General features: G+C 36.2%; 1 protein-coding gene across 4 annotated transcripts in view; it reads left to right on the top strand.

Moving 5' to 3' along the window:
• LOC134531859 (MYND-type zinc finger-containing chromatin reader Zmynd8-like) overlaps positions 1-1,911 on the top strand; it is an 89,438-nt gene extending 87,527 nt beyond the window's left edge. For 3 of the 4 annotated variants that reach the window (XM_063367857.1, XM_063367855.1, XM_063367858.1), the window contains one exon: positions 268-1,901. In XM_063367857.1, coding sequence (XP_063223927.1) covers positions 268-528 — 261 coding nt within the window. In that variant the 3' untranslated portion in view covers positions 529-1,901. Of the gene's footprint in view, positions 1-267 lie in introns of all 4 variants that reach the window. The other variant, XM_063367856.1, reaches the window with a different exon arrangement.
• Positions 1,912-17,184: the final 15,273 nt, after the last annotated feature.

Raw genomic sequence — 17,184 nt, 5'->3', positions numbered from 1 at the left:
TGTGTTTTATTGGAGTTGTTACATTGCTTACATCACATAAGTGAAAGAATTCAGGCTTAATGTCTCATGGACATTGAAGTCACTAGAGATAATGTGGGGTGAAGAGATGTGGATGGAACATTGACGGAATGAATCGGCAGGGGAAACTGAAGTACCTTGAGTACACCAACTGGCTCATGACATCGTCCACTGTGTTTCCCACTGCTGGGATCTGTGATCACAGATGGTGTGCGAATTGTTGTTAGCAGTGCTGATTCCTCATTGCAGAGGCTGGTCCCCGTGCGGACTCGCGGGAAGAACCCCGGATCCGTTCCCCGCGGCGCGGAGCCGTTTGCGGAGTGGCACGACGGTGGCCCGAGGCCCGCCGCGCCCGGCCCCCAGTTCCAGCCGGTGCCCGGCTACAGCCATCAGTGCCACCCGGACGAGCTGGAGCCGCCCTCCGCTGACGGCAGTGGCGAGCAGTGGCCTCCCGACTGCGAGGACCCGCTTGCGCCCAGCGAGGACTGCAAGCCCCTCTACCCCAGGTAGCCCCGCGGTGCTGCCAGCTGCACCGGACAGTGAGTGCTGGAGATGGTACAATCATCATTACATACAAGTATTTTTGTTAAGAAAGAAGAAAGTGTAAGCAAAAAGGAAAATTGTGCAATTGTGCCGCCACCACCACCACCACCACCAAACACCCCCCCCCCCCCCCCCCCCCCCCCCCCCCCCCTTTCTTCCATTGAGACTTAGTTCCGAAATGTAAACTGTATGCAGTGTTTACTTCTAGAGGCTAGCATATTGAAACGTGTGTTAAGACAGTGCTTTTTTTTTTGTGGTGGAGTTGAGAGAGTTTTAGAGTTTAAAAAAAAAAATTTAGATTTTTTATACTGTCATTAATGTGTTGTTTTTTTTTTTCTGGCACACAATTTTGACGGTTGTGTGGGTTTTGTCTGAGCATGTTAAGAAAGGAAATTTGATGTTTGGTTTGTAATCACTAAACTCGAATGAATTACATCTTTAAAAGTTTGATGATTTACAGAGACAAAGTCTTTACGTAATTAAATACATTGCGATAAAATTTCATTCCCCTAACATTTTAGCAGTCTGCAATAAAAAATTGACTTTCTTGCGTAAAATAATTTCACACATACCTAAAACCCTTTGCTATTAATTTTAGGGAAATAAGTTAGTGTATGGATTTTAACTAATAATATTGAAATAATTTATTTTATTTTGACAAGTTTGCTTTATTATTGGTGTGAAAACAATGAAGTTGATTTTAATATGGATAATAATTAGAATACTATTCTCGTAAATATAATTTGTTGTAAATGAAAAAAATAATGTAATACCTGCAAGTTGAAACAGTGTTTGTAAAAATTTGTACTATGTATGTATAATATATTTGTTTTTCTTAATTTTTATCACATTGAAAACCTTGCAATATATTTTGTGTTTATTGACACTTTACCTGTCTTGATTCACATATTCAATGAGTAATTTCATTGTAATTTATCTTTATACATAAATTATACAATGGAACCTTGCTGATACCAGTACAGGATGTTACGAGAAGTCCAAAATTAAGAATGTTTTGAAATGCACTGTTAGTTGAGTTTAGAAACCAAGGTACATTTGTACGATACTCACGAGTTATTTACTCTGCCTCTTTAAAAAAAACTATGTACATTTTTGGAAGGTGTGAAAATCTAACTTTGGACTTGTATTGCATCATCTGTTTTGAGTACACATTACGAGAAATTCTTTGTATTTGTAAGGTTCCACTGTGTATTGTTTTTTTTTTTTTTTTTTTTTAAGGTATGGCTTTTTGTCTGGAGATTGGAAATTACTATGGCATTTGTTCATTTAGTCTTCAAATGTTTTAATGTTCATATATATAGATAATAAATGTTTTTTTAAATTCATGTATTAATGAATTATTTCTTACAGATACTCTATAAATGGATACAGCATTAACATTTCTGACCTTCAAGTGTTTCTCTGAAAGTAGGTGTTCTTTGAATTTGCAATGCAAGGTGAACATTGAACTTTTCACTTGCTTGTTGCTTGTTAATATTTCACACACTGTTCTGAGCTCAGGGAACCATATTTAACACGATTTAAAAAATTGGTTGTCTAAAGTCGGTTTATAGACAATAGTTTAACGTGACGTCATAACAAAACATTGATGAAATGATTGCATACTTTTATGAATAAAATTGACTAATTGTTATTGAATTATCACTATTTTGTATGGATACAAAGAAGGAGTGAAATGAAATCTACAATGTAATTGATAAATTTACTTTTATTTGCACTTATTAATTCAAATATGTTTATTACTTTAACGAAGAAATTATTTTAACTATAACTTTTATACATGTTTGCTAATTAACTTCTTACAATCTGTGTTATTCTGTTAAGGATAGGATGATGATAGGAAAAGTAGGAAACGAATGGGAGTGTTTCAAGTTTAATGTACCCCGAAAAAGTCAAATCGATGGTTGTTCCAATCGAGTGGAAGAGAGATAGATGTGGCATAAGCGTACAATGAGCCTAACGGGACAATGTGCATAACGGGACACTTTTTTGTGCGTGCAGCCGGCGTTCATCGATTTATTAGACGTCACGTCAAAAGGAAGAAGAAATTTGCAAATAGCAGTTTTAGTGTTTTGATCAAAAATTGAATACTGTAGTTTTCAGGCTGTGTACTCTTGTATTCAAAAAAATGTTTTGCACCACCCAGCTATCTTGCAAGCATTTATGGCTTTGTTTTGGTAGGTTTTTACAGTAAAGTGTTTGATTTGGTGTCATGAAATGTGTACTTTAATTTGTTTCATTGGTTATTTTCATTAAACTGTTGGTCACTTCCTTGCAAAGAATTCCAGGTGGTGCAAAACCATTTTTTTTAAGTGGTTTATATGTTGTCATCTTTTCGGTAATGAAAATTAAAAAATATATTTGCATGTGAGCCCATTTGGGCTAGGGCATGGCAGAAGCACAAACTTGCTTATCCACATTCTATCTAAATATTTCGGGTGTAATTTCATGACGGAAATGTAGAGAATTTATACAAAGTTACTATTTTCCTGTTGCTCACTCTCAGATAAGACCAGGGCCGCCGAGAGAATTTGTGGGCCCCTGGGCAGCTGGGGTATTAGGCCACCTTCCTATTTTTTTTTCATACCACTACTACGTACTACGTATACCATAAATATATATGGTATCGTAAAATTTCATCCTTCATTTGAACATTCATCACGATTTCCTAGTTACGCAAAAAAAAAAGAGAGCATTTGCATGTATTATCTCAGTGCACTTTTACATTGTTAATCCCATCAAAATACAAATATTAATTAATTTTGATGTATATATTGCTAAAAAAACAACAAAAAAATCTTAAATGGTAATCAGAAATTGCATTATTATATGAGTGTTTAAAATACATAGGTATAATAATTTATTCCGAATATAAATATTATTAAAATAATTTAAAGTAATAATAAATTTTATTACTTCGAAAACATCAAACACATTGAACCACGTTCATTACATTGAAAAATTTGTAATACATATTAATAATTTTAACAAATTAATTTAATACCCTTAGTTCTATGCAAAATCATAAATGACATGCAATTTAAATAACAATGATATATATTTTACATCCTACTAAAACACAACAATTCAAATGCCATATACGATATAAAAATGTCTAAATTTAATAACACTTCAAAATGTTTTACAACAGAACAGTCATTACTTCATATCGAATCACTACATTCAGAATAATCATACACTGTAATATATTATTTAAAATTTTAAACATATAATGCATTTTAAAGGGTTATGCTACTCAATAATATTGATTTACAAACAATAAAATAGTTCAGAAGTAATCACAACAAAACTGTTTTCCGTTCCTTTTTCAAAGCAAAATCGTTAATTACATCGTCATAGTTCAATGACTGAGCGAGATCAGGCTCCAAGGCAAGCAAGGTGAGCCCACTAATCCTTTTCCTGAGACATGGATGAGCGATGTACATTTTTTATTTCCTTCATTTTGCTGAAGAACCTTTCGGCTTCAGCAACTGTCACGGGAATTGTGCAGAACACTCGGACAGTGATACACACATTTGGAAATAAACTACTATCCAATTTTAATCTCCGTAGTGTGTTTAAAAGCTGGATTGGTTTCAACTGGTTTGGACCAATATTTGAAACATGAATTGATTTCAGATGTTTTATTTCATCAGAGATCTCCATGACACCCCCCTCCAGCCAGGGCCCATCACCGCATTCTTTACTTCAGAAGGGCGAGTCTAAATGGCATTGACCCCAAGTGCAGGGGTGTAGGGGACCAAGCAATAAGCAAACCTATTGTGCTAGTACCTGGCGTTCCCATTTCTGCTACTACGCAAGTATTTTGGTGTGAACTGAATGTTACAAGTACTGCTCGGTTAGGTTATTGATTGGTTATCGACTGATGTTTTAGGAACACACAAAAAACACACACATGTATATGTATGTGTGTATGTATATGTGTGTATGTATATGTATATATGAATAAATATATATATATATGTGTATGTATATATATACATACACACACATACATACATACATACATACATACATACATACATACATACATACATACATACATACATACATACATACATACAAAGATGTTTTAATAGCAGGGGGAAAATGTTTTCCAGCCATTTATTTTCCACTTCCCACCCGGGCGCCCGGGCCCCTAAGGCTACTGGGCCCCTGGGCATTTGCCCCTTTTGCCCCCCCCCCCCCCCCCCTCTCGGTGGCCCTGGATAAGACTATAGGTCTTGATGGTGTGGAGGACCGGTAGGGAAAAATAAAACATTACAGAGGCTGCAATACCCAGAGTGTGTGGGTATAAGGGTCAAAAACAGGCTCAAGAGAGAGAAATTATCGTTAAATGTAATTGTAGCTAAATGGCGGCCTCCAACAGACGAAAACAAGATGGCGAACGTTCTATAACCCAAGATGATGGCAAAACAAAATGGCCACGTCAAGGTCATCCAAGATAGCAGAAACAATCCACAGAATTCACAGCTTGAAGCCTGTCACAAGATCATATGTAAGTACCATTACAAACCACAAGTAGTATGTTTGAGGTCTTCAGAAATGTATAAAATTCTTGTCTTACATTTTCAGAAAGTAAGGCATGTGCAACTTTCTCTTACTTTCATTTTCTGATCCTGTCTTTTCTTGACAGGGACTTGTATTTTCAACAAAATCCCTTCCACTCAAGCTATGCCAGCCCCTAAATCATTCTGAACGTAGTTTACTGCGAATAAAAGAATGCAGAAATAAAAAATTATTGCAACATAATTTATCAGTTAAATTTATTTCACGCATAAGATAACGTAGTTCCTGATCAGTGGCATCTGTGTTTTGGTTTCCTCCCCGGCATTATTGGCATTCCATCTGGTTCTTCCGGCATGGTGAGCCGAACAAGACAACCAGTTTTCTGTTTGAGAAGTGGTTGAAAGGGGCTAAACAATGCTATTTAAAGGCAGTGTGTGTAGTTTTACAAAGTTTAAGTAGATTGTAAGCTTGAAAAGCATAAGATATTTAGAATTTCCGTGCAACTTTAATGTACATTATTTTCCGTACAAATTACGGGAAAACCGTAGATGTTGGCAGGTATGCACATAAGAACAAGAAGACCATTTAATCATTTGGGATTTATCTTTGAAAATCTTTTAGCTTTCTAATATTTAAACCTGCAATTTTGTGCAAGTATATTTATTTTACATTAAGTTTAATTTTGCTGATAAAGTATAAACTATGGCCCTGTGATATGTTAATCTTCCTGGCTTACTATGTGCACACTTTGACAATACCTCAACAAAGCCAATTCAGGGTGGCCACATACTGGGAAAAGTCAGGGATTTTTTTTTTTTTTTTTTTTTAGATAAGCTTGTTTCACCATTGTAATGGTTTATTCTATGGCCATTCATTATAAAAATGTACGTTAGCTATATCATTTTTATTACATGCTTTATATTAGCTTCACCTGTATGTTTGTCTGTCCGTCTGTAACTCTTTCTGTCCGTCTGTAACTCCTTCGACAAAGAGTGAGTGGCTCATGACTGTAAAATGTCCCAACAATTTCATCACGTTCGTTAGCCGAGCGGTCTAAGGCGCGCGACTTCTGAGACGTCAGCTTTCGTAGTCAGCAATCGTGGGTTCTACTCCCGGCCACGCCGAAAAAAAAATGTTTTTTTTTTTTTTTTCTGGTAAATTCTAAGATTATATCCATACATCTAACTGTAAATGATTCGGAGAGACTTTACTTTTCTTTGTGACGTTGCAACTTCAAATAGTTATCTCAGATGGTAATAGGTAGTGTCGGTAACTCATTTCCCTAAGATAATTATACATAAATATAGTTTAAAAAACTAAAAAAACATGCTTTTAAAGAATATCAAACTAAAAAGTTAAAAATAAATATAGTTTAAAAAACTAAAGAAACATGCTTTTAAAGATTATCAAACTAAAAAGTTAAAAATAAATATAGTTTAAAAAACTAAAGAAACATGCTTTTAAAGATTATCAAACTAAAAAGTAAAAAATAATTTTAAAATTTAATTTATGACAAAAGTATATAAGCAATACTAGTATAAATGAGAAAAAAGCATGGGGTGCTTAATATACAAAAAATATGGCACAAAGCGCCTCAAGCTTTTTTCTCATTTATACTAGTATTGCTTATATACTATTGTCATAAATTAAATTTTAAAATTATTTTTTACTTTTTAGTTTGATAATCTTTAAAAGCATGTTTCTTTAGTTTTTTAAACTATATTTATTAAAACTGTGTGTTTAAAAGCATACTGCACAGCTTATTCAAAACTTGTCAATGCTGCATAGCAAATATTCCTTCATGCTCAAATGTTAGTTAACCTGCTGTTGGTTAAATGACAACAGACATCTTGCATAAAGTTGTGATTATCTATGGTGGCTGAAAACCCCTAAAATTATAAAAATTGTTGAGAAAATGGGAAATCATGTTATGGAAAGAAAATCTACGCATACATGACTGGAGGGAAAAAATAAGATTGTTGCCGAACTTTTAACAGCGCTTGACTGCAGCAACCAAAATATCTTTTGTCAGCACGGTACTCATTATTTTTCATTCATAACCATTTTTTACCCCTCTGTTCAAGGTACATCTATCCCTCACTTAGCACGTCTTCAGATTGCACGGATTCATTTAGCGCAATGTCAATTTTACTGCCCCAGTCTCGAATAGCACGTCTGTAAATTTAAGTTAGCGCGAAATCTCCACAGACAAAAAAAAGTGGGTACGACGCCACGAAGTCTGTTTCAACTGCTGTAAACAACAGATGTGCCGTGGGATACAGTTAGCCAAACAAGGGGGGAAGAGATGCCCGTGCAGGTCTGTCTACGCTATCGGCTGTTGTACAAACATCAGCTATGGCAAGTTCAATTGCGGCTATAGGGTGTAAAGAACCAAATTTTTTTTACGTCTGCGCGTATGCCGCCGTGCCGTACCGTTGTCGCCTGGTCACAGACCGGGCCGTGAACTCTGTCTAGCCAGTGGCAAGGAATTCACACAAACAAAAGCAACGTCTGCCCATTCAGCTGCCGCTAATTGTACGTGCTTGATCACTCATAATGCATCGTGTTAAAGTATTTGAGACAAAACTAGAAGTATTAACGGCACACAGATTGACATGAAGGCCACACTTATGTTGGTAGCACTTAAGTTTTAAGCAAGTCAACTGTGCACACAATTTTCTTTTAAAGACGTTTTTAAATCTTATAAACTTTATCTGTTAGTCTGCGTCGCCGTGGGGTACCGTTTATAAAAAGTTAGCCAGTGCCAGTTGGCATCATTTATGTTTGGCTATGTTGCTTCCCATATAGAGCGCACACACGTAGTTGAATATCGATACTGATATCTCGCCGATTGCATGCAACACGCACTCTCTATCTTGTGCAGAGTTTACTACATTTGATAGCCCGCACTATTTTGGGGTGTGTACTACAACGATAGTTATGCGTTAGTTCAGGCTCGCACTTGGGTCACAGATTTTGTTTTTCTATTTTAAGTTGAAAGGTTTTTGTTGCATGACTTAGTATTTTCAATTGTTTGGCGTGCTTTTTTATAAATTACTTTTAAAATAAACGTAATTTCCATGAAGGGGTTATGTTTTTAAGAATAACTTTACCTAACAATTTTATTCCACATAAAAATCGCACCCCTACTTTTTAAACTTGATCTTATTATAAATTGTTTTACGATTATGCGATAAGACACGGTAAGCACTTTATTTTTTGAAAAATTGAATGTAATTATCCGGATAGTAATATCGGCTTCACTGTTGTAAAGGATGGTTTGGAAAGATACGTGACGTGAGTTGAAGGTCACGCCCGGGTGGGCAAGTCAGCCAGCCAACTGACGATTAAGTACATAACCACGTAAATATCTTCCGTTACATGGTGTCGTATTTGTTATACAAAGTGCGATGGGAAGCGTATAAAGATTAATAGTGTGACATATTTATAGTTGAGCGTTATTCAACACATTTATATTACGTAAAGTATATTTTCCTAGACAATTTTGGAACACATTAATTAAATTAGCCTTGCTATTTATGGAAACAAATGCTTCAGAATACGCGATTTTGAATACCACAAGCATTTTTAGGAACGAATTAGTCGTGCTAAGTGAGGGATAGGGTTAAACATATTATTCACAGTTAATCCACGAATAAACTATTTTCTACCTAATATCTGTAGAGATGATTATTTACAATTAACTTCAAGAATTTTAATGGAGGAATTGAAACTTTTAATAATATTCTTGCTGCAAGAATATAGTGTGAAAAAAAAACTGGTAGACGTCTACAACGGTAGGTACCGAAAATGCTATATTATTTTTGAAGGAAACCTTTACGCATGTTACAATTTGGAATGATTATGCTAGTTATGTTTAAGTTTGCTGCGAGACTTATAATCAAATAGGTATTTTTGGTTATGGTCTAAATATCAGGGGTGTGAGGCTTATTTAAGTAATTCTAAAGGATAGCCATTTTTCTGTAAAAATAATAAGTATAAACTCCAAATAGCATTTTTTTACTTCTTGGCATGTTTTACAATCATTCTTTAAGAGGGTGTTGTTTTACAAGTGGTGAGGTTTGGTTACACATTACAAATAATGTGATATTGTGAAAATGATCAGTTAAGTTAGATCAGCTACATTAAAAATCCTGAGATATTGTTTGAACAATTGATTAGGAATTACCAATATAGCATAATTAACTTTAACTAACCAAACATCTTTATTATTTTATAGTGTTTTAAATAAAGATAACCAATAGTTAATATAATTTAAAAGTACATCTAAGGTTGGTAACCTAACCTAAACTATTAAGTTTTTATAATGGGGCTAACCTAACCTAAACAACCATCTTCACAATTTGAAGATGAAATAAAACAAGCAGTTTCTTTTTTTCCTTCAAATATTATATTTTGAGCAAAAAAAAAAGCATGACCGTTTCAAGGCCAATAACATGAAATAAGGCTGGAAGTGCCCTGAGGAGTCATGTTGTGCTTGCTGTATCTCCTGACAATTTTTCCTATAAAAAAGGGTGAAAGTGCCATTCCTGTTATAACCTGATCAGAGGTTATGCCTTCAGTTTTGTTTACTTACACTGTTGAACATCAGAGCAGATCTATACTGTTTTATTATTTTTATTTAAATTTGTGACCATGCCCACCAACAGTCAGACTTGGATGGTAGGCATGACAAATATGCAAGACAAACACAAGGTTATCACCACAAACATATGGATTCCTACCCCCGTCGGCACCGTAGCAGGTAAGAACAGCACAGGCCAATATTCGAAGGCAACAATAACATATATTAGTGGTGACAACACATAGAACAACCATAACAAACACAATAATAATACAAACATTATTAAATACATAAAACACAAAATAATTTTTAAAAAAAAATGAATCTCTGTTTTAACTATTTACTAAGTAATTAACTACACCATTTACTAGGTTGTAATAGTATTACAAATTTCAATTTATTCATCTGACAGAATTACAAATGTAATTTATTGTAATTAGAAATCAGTCTATGGATAAGGTCTTTTTTGTCATTAATTGTGCATAAAGTAAATCTTAAATGACTACCATCCAAGTCTGACTGTTGGTGGGCATGGATAAACTTACATTGAATTTCAAAGTTGTAATAATTTTGAATAAAGAGTGCATCATTGTAGTGTCTACGAACTGAGAAAGGTGTAAGGATAGAATAAAGAAATTCCTTTATTAATTAATTCAATTATTTTATTTGGAATGCTTTCAATTTTATTTCAATCGGTTAACTTGTTCTTGTTCCACATGATAGAGTAATATTCTAGTTTAGATCTAATTAAATAAAAATGGAGAGAAAGAGTGGAATCTGAATTAGTAGCATAAAAAGTGATGAATTTTACAAGGGCCAAAGTTCTTTGGGTAGTAGAATATCGATAACATGCTTATGACATACATATTAACTCGGAGTCTAGGAAGATTCCAAGATCTTTTATTAATGTAGTTCTGATGATTTCTTAGTTTTATCCTTAAGTCTAACTAAACTTTGTATGCACCAATTATTAATTTTATTTAATATGTTGCGATGATAAGCAGTTGTTAGGAATACATAATTATCCTGTAAATTTTCACATCGTCTGCAAGTAGGACTCAATTGAGTAGTTTAAGACACTGGTGATACATGATATTAATAAAGATATTAAAAAGAAGAGGGGATAAAATGCCACCCTAAGGAAATCCAGAACTAGCATTGAAGAGAGGAATTATTATTATTTATAAATACAAAAAACTTATATTTATCAATTAACTGGAAAACCAATTTATTTAGTTAACACATAAACCAAATTGAGGTAACTTTTCAAGTAATAAAGAGTTGTTAACAGTGTCAAATCAAATCAAAACAGCAGGCATCTATCTACCGGTCCTCTATTAACTACTTCGTTATACATAGGATTGAGAAATGTAATTAAGTTAGTAGTTGTAGACATTCCTCTTCTTGACTACTAGATAATCTATTACGGAGATGAAAATTTAGAAATTTGGACATTTTTTTTTTTTTCAATTATGTCTTAAGCGGAAATGTGGGGGAAGGGAGTGTGGTGAAAATGAGAAAGAAAATGAGAATACATGTGCAAGAATATGTAACAGCAAAAATTAAGAAAATACAGTAAAACCTGTTCCTTACGAACATCTATATAGCGAAATCCTGTTTACAACAAAATCACATCTTGGTCCCACCAAAATCCTATACAAATATATGTGTTTTTACCCTCTTGTAACAAAATAATTATAACATGTGATTTTACAGAACTCCTTTATTACGATGTACTGCAACATTTAATGTTTTGACAGATTAAGTTGTTATTAATTATATTTTTATTTAATATGTAGTCTATGTCTAATATTTAATTTATTTTAAAAAACGGTAATTATTTTTAAATGTATATCTATGAGAATGTTACTCTATGGACTGAATTGGACGTTTGAAATTGAACAATTACCGAGTCCCCTCTAAGGTGGAATTGACTTTAAAACGGTAAACGGTAAAGTTGACGCCGTTATTTTGTAATGTAAATTATTATTTGAATATTTGTGTATTTAAAATTTACGTGAAATTTTGTGTTCCCTGCTATTGATGCACGTGGATTTTTGTTGCGCGCTGATTTCACGAGTTAATTAGTAATTAATGTAACAGTTTTTGGTTTTCGACCAATCACGGCCCACCATTTGAAATTAAGTCTAGCATTGTTAACTGGCTTAATTTGAGAAGGTTTGAGAGAATGTAATGGCCAGCTTAAGCTAGCACAGCTTCGTGACGTCAGCGAATCTAAATCCTACGAAATAGCTGGAAAGTAGTAGGCATCCTGGACTAAGGATGGTAATTATGTATCTTTAGGGTGTATAGATACTTAAGTAGGCTTTATCTACAAAGATAGAGATCCTAGGAGTGATAATTATGTGAGTAATAGAATTGCAAAAATCTGTCACCACAATTCTATACGAATCATCACGTACCTCCTGTAAAATCGTCACATCGCGGCCTAAACTAACTATAAACATTGAAATTTGAAGTTAATTAATATTGTCTACAAGGAACTGATTTTTTTTTGTACAAATTATTTTATTTTTTTACACACATCTAACGTAACTCAGAGGTCTGACTAGCGAGAGAGACTGAGCTCTACCGACCTAATTTGAACATATCTAACCGAGGTAAAAACAATTAAGAACCCAAATACTACGAAATAAAACTGTATAAAACATCGTCGAACCCGAACCAAAGACTTGCTTGGTAATGAAATGTGCCCATCGTCACTCCTGATAGTTGGAAATTTTATGTGTAATGCGATGAAAATGAACAGTTAGGGAATTTGAGCCCAAAAAGTAAATAATAATAATAATAAGATAAAATTTGAGATATATTTTTGTTTTAAAGAAATAAGTATTTTTTAATTGTGAGTGTTGTTTTATGTTATTTATTATCTTAGATATCCAAGTGTATATTTGTGCCTATGTTCCTAAGTCAATACCTAACTGTGGCTTAGATACTTCCAACACATGCCAACTGAGGGTTACACAAGCAGTATTGTTTTACACAGTGAAAGTAAGCCCAACGTAAATAAATTAGTCTCCATAGAAGTGGGGCCATTCGTACTTTGTGTACAAGAAGGGTACAAAACATATCTGAGTGGCAACCCAAGTGGGGCCATTTGTAAGAAGCAATAAAGTTGCTCTACAACGAATAAACAAAATAAATGGAACTGTACAAAATACACACAATTTTGTGGTGAAATACTTGAGTTCTGCTCAAATATTTAAACAATGTGGCCTGCCATCTTGCTCTGCATCATAGAACTATCCACACTACACAGAAGAGAGCAGTACGTCGCCAAAGAAGCAGCCGAAACAAAGATGACATGGTACAGTTGGTCGACTGTGCGCGACAAATGAGTCGCCAGTGATGTGTGTCGATCTCTCGAAAGCACGAAAGTTGTGCGTGAATTCGATATCAGCAGTTGGTTTAGTCTATGGGTTTAGTCCGTGCTTGTATGAATAATCTTCTTTCGTGAAATTTTTGGCTTTGTGTTATAGGGAACTTGCACCCGATTGCGTTAGGTAAAAGAATGCACCCTAATCGTTACATATTGCAAATACAACAAGCAGGACCAAAACGGCTGAAAATGTACTTTAGTACAGCGAACGCAGCCAATCAATTTCTGGACTCTGATACACCAGGCAAGATGAACCTGCGCGCGAGCATCCCCATTGGTCTAACGAGGAAACAGGGTATAATATATGGTGTTCCTTTGGATGTTCGTATGGATGAAGTCCTTGACGGATATGACAGCGCAACCCACAAACTCCTGCATGCGGAACGCCTCACCAAGCATATCCAACGCGATGGTCAGGATATTCGGGTGCCTAAAAAGCTACTTAGTCTCACATTTGAAGGTCAAACGTTGCCTCCATATATCAGCATCTATAAAGAAATCTACAAAGTAACTCCAAAAGTACAAAGCGTAACTATGTGTTACCAGTGCCACCGTTTTGGTCACACTGCTAAAAACTGTCGCACCACGACTCCTCAATGTGCTACCTGTCTTAACGTTCATGAACAAGCCTGCCCGACAGCTGATACTCCACTATTGTGTCAACTGCCGGGGACCACATTCGGCCCTCAACAAAAAACTCTGCACCATATGGGAACGCAAACGTGAAATCAAACGGCTAATGGCTTATAACCTCTCGTATGCAGATGCGACAAAAAAGTTACCACCTGGACCATGTGTACCGGAACAACAGATCCATTATCCTGTACTAGGGTTCCCTGTCCTGCAACCCCATCTCCATCATACAGTTTCCACCCACAAAAGTACACCAGTAGAGGTCCCCGCACCACAGCCGACATTTGCACACGTGACCCAACGCACCAGGCCACGTAAGACCGCGACAACACGGCCTGATGGATACACCACATGTTACAAGGCGATCCCACCCGTCATTCCGCTGGACTCCCACACGAATGGCAACATTCGCCAATATTACGCACAGTTCCGTCCTGAAGTACCAGACATTACTGTCGGACCGGTACACAACCCTCGCGCAGGAGAGCACAACCTTGACCACCTGCAACCTACCTCTACAGGCACCGAGCACACTGTTTCCAATGAAAAAGTCCAGAATATAGTAGATATGATTGAGGGCTTGGTCAGCACTGCGAAAACCGACCATACGTTCGCAGTCAACAAGGATACCTTGATGGAGGTTCTCCTCCACATTTTGAACCTATAATTCAATCTTCTTGTGCCATCTCACTTCCTTTCAACCTTAAGATAATACAATGGAACGCTAGGTCGTTGTTCGCTAATCGATATCCCATGGAACACTATCTGCGCCTACACAACGTTGATATTATATTGCTATGTGAAACCAGACTTACGGACAAATACACAGTCCGGATACCAGGCTATCAACTATACAGATCTCACAAACCTGACCGGGGTACTGCTATTTTTGTAAATAAATATTTTAGTGTAGCGGAAATATTGATTCAATATCCGCCCAATACTGACAACATTGATGCTGTCGCTTTTCAGATCTGTCACCAACACTTCGCATGGGCCATGGTGTCTCTATATTTCCACCCCAACTCCACCATTGATGCTGATACATGGGACTTTTTCTTACGCTAATTTCCCACCCCTGTTGTGATAGGTGGGGATTTTAATAGCCACCATACCTCTTGGGGTAATGCCTATAATGATGCAACGATATATGATCATGAATGACAAACGCCACACTCGGTTAGGTTGCTACCAACAACAATCTACTGCTATAGACCTAACTCTCATTTCTACAGATCTCGCAGGGCAACTCAACTGGTCTGTCTTAGAGGACAATTGGGGGAGCGATCATTTTCCCATATTGTCGACTACGCAGGTCGGCCAACCTTTGCCTTCTCAACAGTCTCCAGCAACATCCAAGTTCCGTACCCATCAAGCTAACTGGAGTAAATTCCGCGGCCTTTTGGCCGATATCGCACCTGTTGCGGACATAGGCCCAGGAACGGTAAATGAATGTTAGCATAATCATCATCAGCTGCTTAACATTCCTTGTGACTATAACAGCAGTAGGAAATATGATTTGCTTGACTAGAAGTCTGGAACACTCAAACACTGGCCAAAAACATAGGTACTATAGTGTGTCTCACTCTTCGTTTGCATCATTCATGTTTGGTTATGTTCATTCCCGTATTGAGCGCACGTACGTAGTCTAATATCGATAGCTCGCCGATTGAATCCCAACACGCGCGCGCTCTGTCCACTGCCAAGTTAAATGCATTTGATAGCCCGCACTCTTTCGTGGTATGAACTATGATGATAGTTATACATTATTTGTGGCTCAAGTTTGGGTCACTGGTTTCTTTTTTCTATTTAAAGCTGAAAAAATGTATTTGTTGCATGACTTATTATTTTTAATTGTTCGGCATGCATTTGTAAATTCTACTTTATAAATTAACGTACTTTCCATGAATAGGTTTTGTTTTTATGAATAACTTTAACCTAACAAAAAAGCTTTTTCCACATAAAAATCGCATTCCTAAAATAGTTTCAGATTATGCTATAAACCACAGTTATTATAATAACTAATAAGTTATATTTTTAAATCTAATATTCACTGAATTTTGTAAGACCTTAAAACAGTGTCTATTAACATTATTACAATTATAGTAAGTCTGGAAAAAAATTAATCTTAAACATAGATTATTATTTCACAAGAGAAACTATTTATAGTAGTATGTTACCACTATTATTAGCAAGGTAGTCAAATTATGTGCTATGCTTAAACACAGCCAGAATTTTTAATATTAATGATATAAATTTTTAAATAAAATGTTGAAACAAAGATGGCATCTTTCAGTTACATAACCCTTAAAAGTAAAAATACAATGTTTTTCAGATACTTTTAAAAAAATTTTCATTACATTATAGAGTTGTGCCTAAAACTTTAGCACATATCTGACAACAGAGCACACCAAAAAGAGGTCAGTGCTAATAACATAAATAATTGTGCGTTGAAAAGAGAGTAAATGCACATTAAATGCACACGGAAAACTAAGGTTGAGACACACTTCAGTACAGTAAAACCTTTTTGTTGCGACCCCATTTATTGCGACCACCTCTCTATTACAACCCGATTTCGAGGAACCGTGAAAAAATTGCCGAAAATCTGAAGAAAATAAGTTTCTTGTGGTGAGTAGCGTGTTACTGTGTTTCTCTTGCCGAGTGCTGTACTGCCGTAGGCAGCGCATATCTAACAATAGATACCACTTCCTGTTGACCGCTGTCAGCTCTTAACAACCCCCATTCCACGTCCCTTTGCCGGCAGGGTGCAGATAAAGGTTTTTGTGGCAACGTGTTTACACAGCGACCGACTGGATGCACGCCCGCCTCGACTTGTGTTAACTGCCGCAGCGATGTTTATTTTGACAGCCCGTGGGTTGATAGAAAAAGGTCGCTTCACCCAGCATAAAAAAAAAGGCTACGCCACTTATTCCCCACTCAGGAAACACACTGGCTGCTGTCTGTCTCCCCCACATTTATCTTCTAACATTCCACGTCTCACCTCTCGCGCAAGCAATAACGAAGCGACCACGCATTGGGCCGTTTTATGCTTTGTTTGGTGACAGCAGCTTGATTTTATTCGGTATATTCCTTTTCATAGGACCCTTGCTATTAAAATACATTTATATTTAAGTTTGAAAGCTTATAAATTCCTTGCCAGAGATGACTGAACTCGAACTTGGTGTGAAAAGTGACATATTTTGACCCCTCCCTCACCGCTTTAGTACCCCATTCATAAAAGCCCAATTTTACGGGAGAAGGGAGGGTGAAATGAGCATTTTCTCACCAAAGATTTTTCAAAGGAAGTGAGGTTGGGGTGTTATAAGGGAGGACACTATATGGTTTGTGTGTCTCGGAGAGATGAGCTAGCCTTGAAGAATGTTAACGAGGGGAGGGAGGGGTGAGCTTATGCGTCATGAAGCCGCTGCCGCCAGCCAGCCGGGCGAGCTTCGTG

Source organism: Bacillus rossius, chromosome 5, assembly GCF_032445375.1.
Source record: "Bacillus rossius redtenbacheri isolate Brsri chromosome 5, Brsri_v3, whole genome shotgun sequence".
NCBI lineage: Eukaryota > Metazoa > Arthropoda > Insecta > Phasmatodea > Bacillidae > Bacillus > Bacillus rossius.
This window is presented reverse-complemented; position numbering and strand designations above follow the sequence as displayed.